Here is a 10989-nt window from a genome sequence, read left to right as displayed (position 1 = left end):
CAAAGTCTGCGCTGTTGTTCAAACCAAAGTGTAGAAACATCAGCAGTGCAAGCTACTCACACCAACACAACACAAGGCTAAATGATGTAACCAAAGGCAATTTGTTCTTTTAAGTTTACAAAATAAACTGTCAACGGTCGGCAGACAACAACAGCAAAAACATTTATGTATGTTTTTAGAAAGACAAGAAGTTCAGCTCTGTAGAAATGACTGACTGAAGTTCACTGTTATGGCTCAACTAAGCCACCCCACACAGAATCCACTGGTCATCACAGCTACATCGAATCGAGTCATGTAAACTCAAGTGTAGATGATGAAAATGTGCTCGAATTCTGGAGAGGGGCTTGCTCCTACATTGATGATCTAATGATGAGAATAATAAAGATGTGTGGAGGTTGAAAGAAGACTGCAAGGCAATGGCAGAAAGAAACGAACAGAGGATCCGGAGGTTGGAGGGATGTGGTGCTAATGTAAAACGCAGCTCATCCTACAACAGCCCATGTTATGTTGATGATATTTGATGCAAAGGTGATTAAATAAAGTGGGCTACAATGCTATTACATCCTAAATGAGTAAGTGCATCAAAAGTCAGAGTGGAATACAGTACTACCTTGACATTTTTGCAATGAAGCAGTCCTGCACAACTCCCACTAGCATTTTTTTTCAGACAGTTTTGCACATGTTCATTTACAAACACCTCCTCTCTCTTTCATTCCACCATTCTGTCTATTTATAGCAGATATATTCAGCATTGTTTATTCCTCTATTTTCCCTTTAAAGCGAGTGTTTCTTGAACTTTCCCCCTCTCGTCTTAGGGGTTGTCATCCAGTTCTCACTTTATGAACTTCTCCTTCCCTTTGTCCTTTGAAGAATTCTCACAACTTCTTTTCTTTCCTCTTCCTACCCTCGTTCCCTTCAACCTCACTAATGCCTTCCTCCCTTTGCGTTTTGTCTGTGTCACCTTGACACTGCGATGCAGAGCGAAATGTTGTGGCAAAGATGGGTGATGGCGTGTCCATGTCTCTGTCAGGTTCGGAGCTGGAGGTAGGAGATGGAGGAGGTAGGGAGGAGGAGATGGAGGGCTGAAAGAGAAAGATTAACCTACTGTGTAAAGTTTGTCATCATTCCTGTTACACATGCTCATATGTTAATTCTTTGGTTTCTCTAGGCAAATGTTTACCTGTAACGAAACACTAGATTTGCTGGTCTTCTCTTTGACTTTAGCCAGAGCTCCCCTGAGGCCAGAGGATTTCTCTGTCATTTCCAGAGCTGCTCTCAGCAGTTTGGGGGTTTCCGGCCTAACAGGGGCTGCCGGGACCTGAGGGGGGTCCTTGGCCTCCTCTTTGGGCTCCGGTTTCTTTCCCTTGGTAAGCATCTTGCTGTGATTGAGACAGTAATAAGACTTAAGCAACAAGAAGCTCCTGTGTAAGTTCATTTTTGACCTGGTGGCCCCACTACACGTGTACTGTTGGTCATGCATCTGTACAGGAGAGGTACAAATCGGACAGTACAGTGATGGTTAGAAGAGTTGTTGTGGTTTTAAGATAATGCTATTTGCTAATGTGTGGTGCCTTGATGTTTAACCTGGCCTTTTTGCGGAGCAGTTTCTTGGACTCGGGGTAGTGGACCAGGATCTCGTTCAGATCTTTCTTGTCAAGGATGAAGAGATTGGCAAATCCATGGGCAATTACATTGGCTGTGCGCCTGTTACCCCCGCCTACTGCAAGCAGACTGCCAACAAAGAATTATGGTTAAAAATGACATTTTCCACCATGTTTGACATTCCAGTTCCAGGAAAGCAAATGTCAGTTAGACTTTTAAATGCAATATTTTTTTGATTTCCTGCAAAAGATTTAGTGTGAAACTCAAACTTTTCCAGTTATTACGGTAGATATATTTTGTCAGAGATGGCAGCTAGGTAAGGATAGGTAAGGTATGTAGGCGCTTTTAAAGCAAACATTTTCACTGAACACCACCTGTAAAAATCTCTTCACCTGATCTCTCCAAAGACTGATCCTGCTCTGAGATTGACAAACACTGTCTTTCCATCAGGTCCTCCAACCACCTGCACCTCTCCTGCCTTTATGATGTACATCTCCCGACCCACCTCGCCCTGAGCAAGAAAAAAAGAGAGGCAGAGGCAGATGATGAGAGGGAGAGAGCAATACATTTATACACATTCACTTGTCTACAAAACACAGGCAAGTTGCCTTTTACCTTTTTGCAGACATAATCCCCAGGCAGGTAGACAACAGACTGTAGGCTTTTCAGCATGTCAAAGATCATCTGTCTGTCACAACCCTGTCAAGAGGGAGGACAAAAGAAGAGAAAACAATGATCTCTTGTTGATTGTTGAAACACGATCGAGTCTCACCGTATTAATTTAGATGGGATAGTCACTGTGTCTGACTTTCTGCATTGTAGGTTTCTATCAAAGGGATGTTTTGGATGTGCTGCAGTGTGGTTGTATGAGGTACCTATCCATAGTCAGTGTATTACCTACTGTACAGTAGATGGGAGAAACAGGCAAAGGAGGTGAGCAATGTACCGCTGTGGTTACAGCTAAAAGTATTTTAGCCACCTAAAGATAGGCCCACCTGAAAAAATCAATATCAGTTTAAGAGCGGGTGCCCCGTCCACACCAGTGCATTGCTTAGTCTTCTCGCATGCTTTTCCAAACTGGAACCATCTACTGTAGGTAATACGCTGACTATGGATAAGTACCTCACACAACCCCTGCATCCAAACTATCCCTTTGTATACTGTTGCAATTTTCATATGGTCTAAGGAATTCTTACCTGAAAAAGAGGGACTTTGCTGACAATGGAGTAGTTGACGTCTATAGCAATGTCCAGACGCATTTTATCCGGCAACTGAGTCAGCAGCTCCTGCTCATCTGGAAGGCAGACAACGAGAGGTAAAGTACGGCTGAAAGGACAGATTTATAAGATAGATGCATGAGCACAAATAATGCTTTCCTTACCCAGCATGCCTTGTGATTGCCAGGTGTAGTTGTACCAGGTTTTGACACGGTTTTGCACGTCTTTGGGGATGCGATAGGAGGACATGTATTTAATAGTGTTGTCCATACATGTGCGGTAGTATGTCTGACCGGCTGTGGCTGCACCGACAACATCACGCATCTGAGAGACAAAACATGTCTGCTGATTTAACATCATCTTAACACAAAGACATTTATGACAAAAAAGTGTCTTTGCTGCATGAAGTGCATGATAAGAATAATAGCAGACTCAAGCTGTTACATATACGTGGAAGGCACAGATGTTTCAATTATATTTATATACCTACCTGTCCAATCATGATAGAGAAGGCAAAGACTCCAACAAAGTAGTTGATGAGTTGGAAGACAATCTCGAACAGGGTGGTGGGGTCTGGTAGACCACCAATGGTGATCAGAGTCTTCACCGCAAAGTAGTAACAACGAATGTAACTGAGCAGAGACAAAAAGCAGAACAGGAAAATGGCTTCAAATGAGCCTGGTAGGTTTTTACAATGAATGAGATGTGAAATAAAACCCCCCATCCCCATCTTCAAAACTAAAGAAAAAAGAGAATGAAAAGCAGTCGTATTTATCCCACCAACCTGTTGCCCTCGCCATTGTACACCCACTTGGTTGATCCTAGTCCTTTGAAGGCAGAGCCCCAGTAGTAAAGACAAGCATTGCAGTGGAGACAGTAAAGTAGATAGGTGGTGGTACGAATCACCCTGGGAGACAGAGAGTGAGAGAGCAACACATTTGCCTAAATGAAACACCTTAAAACCACTGATGTTTTCATCTTAAGACAAAGTGAGAAGAAGGATACAGAGATAGAAAAGAGAGGATTCACTACAGGACAGTTGCCAGAACAGTAAGGCTGCAGCTGACCTGTAGATGTAGGCTTTGGTCAAGATGGCCTCTAGACGCTCGTTGAACTCAAAGAAGGAGTTGATCTGGGGATGATTGATAGAGAACAGAAACATATTTAACCCTTGTACCTCACTCTGATGTACTGAGAGGAAAAAAATGTCTGTGTTAAAAAAAATCTGCAATGATATATGAATATTATTTTAACAAACTTTGCATCATAACTAGTAAAATATTCATTAATTTTCAGAATTCCCTTTAAGTGCCAGTTTGTTTACTTAATGTCAGTGTTGTTGTTGTTGTTTTTTTGATCGGTTATAGGTCACATTTCATGGCTCTGATTGGTTGTAGGTCTATCCAATTGTGTCAGGAGGTATTTTGCTCTGCACCGCTGGTAACGCCCCATGGAAACCAAAAATGAATTTAGAGGGTCCAGACTAATTATGCATTTTCATATTAGTCTGATTATGCCAGGCTAAAGGTTTTGGTTTCAAAGTTGTCCATCAAACAATTGAAAAAGTGATATCTGATAAATAGAGCCTTTGTACTTGGTGCCACACTTACTAACACTATATTTGATATTGTCAATGTAACATTGTGTGCGTAGCTTTATACATTTATGTGGAAGGTTGGTTGCCAGAATGCTGATACTGTAAAATGTTGTAATGGACTGTTAAGGGGAAGTCGTTGAACACACAGTAATACAGCTCACCTTTAACAGCCTGGGTAATCGAAGCAGAGGGTTGATACCAGTTTTAAAATAGAAGAGCTCCAGGGGAACAAGGCTGGCTACATCAAACTGAAAAACAGGAAGGTACCGACTTACCGACCGATTTGCTTTAATGGTTGATTAAACAATTAATATGTGAGGAAAAGAGAAATACACTAATATAAGGACTTTTTTTAGCTCTAGTTACTTACTTTGAAGCGTTTGGTTTTCATGTAATTCTGTCTCATGTCTTTTTTGTCACACTGTAATAAAAACAAAACAACTGCAGATGTGAATAATGATCCTGGTGGGTTGATTATTATGGTCTTAAACAAACACTTCAAAAAGTGAGCTATGTACGTGCAAATATCATAACCGTAATATAAAGAATGCTAATCTAATATATATCCCACTCACCACTATGTCCCCTCCACGAACAAACTGCAGACGCGGCTGAAAGATAGTGATGTCCAGGATGTAAATGAGGTCACACAGATAGTCAGTCAGCAGCCAGTAGTAAATATTGTCTGGATTCTGATAGGGAAAGGCCCAGCGCACTGGGATGAACCACAAATTCCAGTTCCACGCCAAAGAGACCAAAAACATCCACAGCACGTACGTCAGGTCTGAGGAGAGAGACAAAGATGAGAGGATGAAGGGAGCGTGAGAGAAAGACGGAGCAACTGAGGGAATTACAACAGGAGAGATTGTAATTAATCAGTATTCACAGATCTTACTATGCAGACACCAACCACCAACGGTTATATGCCATTAACAAGAAATTGATGGGAATAAGAACATGGCAGATAAGCAGTATCTAATCCCTTCTCATGAATGTGAAAAGGGAAGAGAAAGGGGTAAATGAGAGAGACAGGTGTCTGTATTGTAACAGGCTAATACAGTAGATTCACCTTGAGTATTAAAAAGCTCAATACATTTGAAGCAATGTGTTAGTTTAGGCATTTGAAAAATGCAGAGCCACCAGACAAGACTCTGGTTGTTTGTCATTAATTTCTGAGTAGTTAAAAGGAAATTTCAGTATTTTTCAACCCGGACCCTACTTCCCCATGTATTTCCTATATTACCCTGCAAGCCTGTTGCAATGTAATCAAACGGGGTAACTACCCACCGTAAATGTTAGTCTAATAAAGGGGCTTTTTTTTGCCACTGACAGGCACAGATTGGTATTATGAGTGTCTGACTACATTACGAAAAGGTGGAAGTCTCATTCTGAAATGTGCCATCAAAATGTGGAGCCACGCTTGCGCGGCTTTCGTTCTCTTTGGATAGGACAGGCGGAAGCTGTGGCTAGTTGAAACACTGCTCCTTGCAGACCACTGAGCCTGCAGTTTGACTGTTACACTACTACCAGCCAAAGAGGAGAAGAAATCTTACCTAAAGCACATTTTCCAGAAAATGCTGTTCAAAGGGTGGAGGGCTGCAGACAGAGCTGAAGTAGGTTAATGCTATTAGCTAAAGTTACTGTTTTTGACCTGCAATAGTAGCTACACATCAAAGCATGACAGGATAACAGCAACTTCTCCATCGATCCATAGTGAAGTCAGACGCTTATATTAACAAAATGACCCTCTCAGTGGCAAAAACAAGCACTTGTAGTGGACGTACAGTCAGTTCTTACTTGACCAATCTTATAAAAAAAAGTTGTTGCTATTAGTCACTTGCACAGAAATACATAGGTTGAAAAATACCTAAATTCCACTTTAGGTAAAGGAAAATCTACTGTACAGTGCGGTACTGTGGGTAAACGGGTGGTGTATTCGGCTGGGTTCTCACTGGTGAAAGGGTCGATGCTGGCAGGGAAGCGGTAGTGCATACAAGCTTGTATCCACCGAGGAGTTTTCACCTTGCAGCAGCGACTAGACTGCTCCTCCTCTGCCCCACTCTCTACTCCTCCTCCTCCTCCTCCTGATGGGCCTGCTTGTGCCTCCTTCTCTCCTCTGTCCACTAGCCGAGCTCCAGGTACAGGCTGAGGAGCTGAAGCCTGAGGGGGAGCTGAAGAGAGTGTGAGGGGAAGAGCAAAAGTTCAGAAGAACTCATGAAAGAGATTTTAGATGCAAAGAAGGCTTATCTCAGACTGGATCAGAGTGCTTCAATTATTAAGGGCACACAGGTGTTAGCCTTGGTAGATTAGGGTTATAGCTGAATAGTGCAGTGTGTGCCTGAAGCAGGTGATGTAGGCTTCTGTGTGCCTGTGTGGAGGGCTTTTGTTACAAATGAATCAATGTGTAGAAATCTCTGCTATCTCATAACACAAAAAAGTTGCAGATGGAATGTGTGTCATACCCAGCACTCCAGCTAAATACTACCAGACCAGACTTGGGCACAATTAATGCATGTGGTAAAAGAGTACAATCCCCAGAAAATGTATCGAAGACCTTACTGGTCATGGGGGGTTGCTTCAATAAAATAAAATAAAAATCAGTGTGCATGCTTCCCTTTTCCAACAATACACTGCTGATTTTGTTCTGCATAGATCTGCACCTCTTCTCAACTATATTTATATTAATGTACTATGAAGGATACTTAGCAGGCTTGAAAAAAATATTCTTCATTTAAGATTATTCTGATCTAAAGCAGTGATTCCCAAACTCTTTTAAGCCACATATGCTATATTTACATATTAACAGAATGTTTAATTGGTGATGACAATGTTTTTTTCTTACATTTTGGCATTTTTATAAAAGAAAAACATGAAAAAACACATCTCCCTCAAAATGGGCATTAATTACTGTGATACCTTGAATTGTGAGTGTGTGTGTGTGTGTGTGTGTGTGTGTGTGTGTGTGTGTGTGTGTGTGTGTGTGTGTGTGTCTGTGTGCGTTTAGATAGGACAGAAAAGGACAGAGACTCTAACTCACAGGGGATGATGCTGTCTTCATCTGAGCTGTCAAGGTCAATGAGTTTCTCCTTCGCCTTCTCCGTTCTCTCTTTAAACATCCTGACCAGCTCCTGTAGACGCTCGTTGACAACTGTACTGGTCTGACTGGCTGAAGATGCTGAACGTTCTTTCAGTCTTTAAGGAAAAAAAATGTTTTTTTTTTATATGAAGAATGGCCATAGATTGCTACACTATGCAATTACAGTGTGTGTGTGTGTGTGTGTGTGTGTGTGTGTGTGTGTGTGTGTGTGTGTGTGTGTGTGTGTGTGTGTGTGTGTGTGTGTGTGTGTGTGTGTGTGTGTGTGTGTGCATACAGTGCTCACATGTCATCTGAGCTGTGCAGGCTGGACTGGCTGGGCCAGGCTCTGACAGGGATGTTTCCTTCATCATCATCATCTTCACTTTGAGAGTGAAGGGCCCTTCTGTTTAAGTAGACACCAACATCATTGGTTCAACTCTGAGACAGTGCTGCCTTATTTAGATTATTGTTTATTTTCTCAAACTAAAATCCAATGTGATGTGGCTTTCCTGTACATCATGTTCAGCAGTATTTGGAAATGTTAAAACATTTACATATATGCTGCAGAGTTCTGCCTTTCATGCTCACTCTATATTTATGATTGAGAGGAATGCAACTTAATAAAAATTATTTACTGGGGGAATGAGCAAAGACTGGCCAATTACAATGGGAAAATACAAAAGATTAATGAATGGTGATGGATAAAACTGGGCAGTACAATATGTGAATAAAAAGATAGATGGATACTGGATGAGTCGATGCAGAACTTAACAAAGGATAATTTCTTACATTTTCGTCCAGACAGTCCTACGATGCTTTCCACTACCATCATGGATGGTCAGAGCAGGGTTTGAAGCGAGGGTGTGTGTGTGTGTGTGTGTGTGTGTGTGTGTGTGTGTGTGTGTGTGTGTGTGTTCAAGAGCGAGGGACGGGGAGAGAGAGAGAGAGAGGGTTTGTGTTTGGTGTGTATGTCAAGGAAAACATGATATTATTCCATGAAACAGATGACAATTGAAGATAATCACCAACAGTACTCTACAGGTAGGTGACACCGTGATGAATGAGCAAGCGGAAGATTGTCATGCATCCGTTTATTGACTTTTGCTATGTTATGACAATATTCACACAAAAGCAGAAAAATCTGGGAAAGCCATGCAAACGTGAAGCAGGCATTACAACACAGAACACAAAACAAGAAACACAAACCATTTTAACGTCACAGAGATTCGCATGACTGTGCTCTGCATTAACACCATGTGCTGTTGTGCAGGTGCGTGTCAATTTGGCAGCTCTTACTGCCGTTTTATGTGCAGAAAAGATTTCATGACCTTGGGATCAATTTGAAAGAGAGTTCAGATTACACACGTGGTTTCTGCAGGACACTGAAATAGAGACTGTACAGCACACAAAGGGCGGTAGATCCATTTCAAACAGCACTAAACAAAGGGAAAACAGGAAGAGGTTCACCCCAAAATGATACATTTAATGATTCACTAAAACCGTGAATGATGATAAAACATAATTCTATCACAGGAATGATTTGTAATTTAAAAGAAAATCTAGAATCTTCTAAATGTGTTGTGTTTTCCCAACTACTAATAATTAATTTGATCTCATTTGGATGAAAACACTCCACTTGCCAACACAAAAGCGCCTCGACGTAAGCAAAATAACATGATCCTAGTGATGTTACTTTGCATTCTGTCTTGCATGCATATGAGCTATGCATGGGTTGTTTCACCGGAGGAAAAGAATAATGACAAAAGACAATTACAAGCAATACAACCCATATGATACATGCAGTTTCCTTACTCTTTATCCCCTTTACTGTGGATGAGAAGCGTGAAGAGAGAGGGAAGAGAAAAAGAAAAAATTGTAATCCACATCCTGGTAAAAGGAAGTTTTAATATATTACAGTCTGACAAATTATTTACCATTGGTGTTATTGCACAGCATAAACCTCCTGGCAAAATATTACTGTAGGTGTGAAGAAAAAGTTAGAATACGCAGATTACATACACTACTGCTGATAGCATTTCTTACCTTTGACGACCTCCAGAAGGGGTCACAGGGACAGTGAGGGTTTCAAGTTTGGGGTCCTGGGGGGTGAGGATTTGGGGGATATTGCTCCGTCTCTCTCCTCCTCCTCCTCCTCCTCCACCTCCTGCTCCTCCTTTCCCACCTCTCTCATGGTCTGAATCGACATCCTCTACATTGACAGCTGGACGAAGACTGAGGCTAGAGCTCTCTGGAGAAGTGGAAGGGCAAAAAATGATTAATGAAAAACATCACAAATAATAATTTGGGACAAATGGGCCTGTCATACAGTGCTGCCAGAGGCAAAGCAGGTCCCAATTACATGCATGGGCAGGGCAGGACAGTGTAAGGGAATGCAAGAGGATCCACCTGTGAACTAGGCCATGTAGAAGAGTGCTGCGAGGACTAGCTTACTCATATGGCAAGCCATTCAATCTGGCTAATCGTGCTCATGGTACACTGGCACAATTGTGTCTCCTTCATTCAATACAAGCGTCAGCAGTCAGTGTGCTGCCTCCTCTTGTACATTGTTTACAGTTTGTTACACACTTTAGCAAAGCTAATATGGAAATAGAGGGCAGTCAGAGTATAGTTTTCAACTTTTCTCTTCCTCCTGAATCCTGTTTTTCTGAGACAAATGAATAGAATAGTTTGAAGAAGTTGCATGTTCGCCTCCTTTTCTTAGCTTTTCTATTTTCAAAGCCCTAACAAATTAACTGTGGACATCCACAGCTGTCAATTTCATTTATTTCCAGGTACTCATAGGCACTTTGTTTTTTATGTCCATTACTTTTCAGCAAGTGACACGTGTTGTTTCTGATTATTGCAGTCACACCTCCTTCAGTAGGAGAGGCCGTTTCATATGGATCCTATTTTGTTTGCTTTATTCACAGCTCCCCAAGTTTTTGAAAAATTGTCATTTGAAAAATGACAAGACAACACAAAAACACACAAAACACCACCACAACACAAAACCGCTACTGCCCCCCCCCCCCCCCCCCCCCCGACAGCGTGCTCATAATGCTGAACACACTATCAATACATTTGCCATGACATCTGAACTCAGTTGATCAGTGATTTTTTTTGTCTATGATTGTTCTAAAATTAAAGTTTAGGGTAATCAGCTGTCCTTTTACTTTTAGAGCTAGTTTATCCTGATGCCACATATTATGAGGCAAGTGTTACTTATTATGGCTGAGTTCAGGTATCTAAAGGGAATCTCACATTGGAACACAGTCAACTTTCCACTGCTGCAGATTCACCTGCAGGTCTTATTGCTGAAATGTCTGAGTCATCTTCAATGAAGAATGCCGGGTTAGAGAGACCTGACAGCTGGCGGGACAGTGAGTTGAGCTGCTTTGATGGGGGGCTGACGATGGGCGGCAGGCGTGGGTAGGATGGCACATTGGGTAATTCAAGGGTGCTACCGTTGGGGGAAGATGGAGACGGGGAGCGGGACC

General features: G+C 41.9%; 1 protein-coding gene across 1 annotated transcript in view; it reads right to left on the bottom strand.

The window, feature by feature from the left end:
* Positions 1-875: 875 nt before the first annotated feature.
* LOC310949133 (uncharacterized protein) overlaps positions 876-10989 on the bottom strand; it is a gene marked incomplete at both ends in the record, with an annotated part of 23253 nt that continues 13139 nt past the window's right edge. Inside the window, 18 exons of the mRNA XM_083916466.1 lie at positions 876-1082; positions 1181-1379; positions 1585-1731; positions 1995-2113; positions 2218-2301; positions 2799-2896; positions 2984-3143; positions 3310-3451; positions 3604-3726; positions 3887-3951; positions 4578-4664; positions 4787-4837; positions 4992-5200; positions 6369-6587; positions 7454-7608; positions 7797-7895; positions 9305-9319; positions 9536-9740. Of these exons, the coding sequence (XP_083772592.1) occupies positions 876-1082; positions 1181-1379; positions 1585-1731; positions 1995-2113; positions 2218-2301; positions 2799-2896; positions 2984-3143; positions 3310-3451; positions 3604-3726; positions 3887-3951; positions 4578-4664; positions 4787-4837; positions 4992-5200; positions 6369-6587; positions 7454-7608; positions 7797-7895; positions 9305-9319; positions 9536-9740 (2384 nt within the window). The remainder of the gene's footprint in view (positions 1083-1180; positions 1380-1584; positions 1732-1994; positions 2114-2217; positions 2302-2798; positions 2897-2983; positions 3144-3309; positions 3452-3603; positions 3727-3886; positions 3952-4577; positions 4665-4786; positions 4838-4991; positions 5201-6368; positions 6588-7453; positions 7609-7796; positions 7896-9304; positions 9320-9535; positions 9741-10989) is intronic.

Source organism: Echiichthys vipera (assembly GCF_963691815.1).
Source record: "Echiichthys vipera genome assembly, chromosome: 7".
In the NCBI taxonomy this organism is placed as follows: Eukaryota; Metazoa; Chordata; class Actinopteri; order Perciformes; family Trachinidae; genus Echiichthys; species Echiichthys vipera.
Note: the sequence above shows the minus strand (reverse complement) of the source record. Positions and strands in the feature narration are given on the sequence as shown.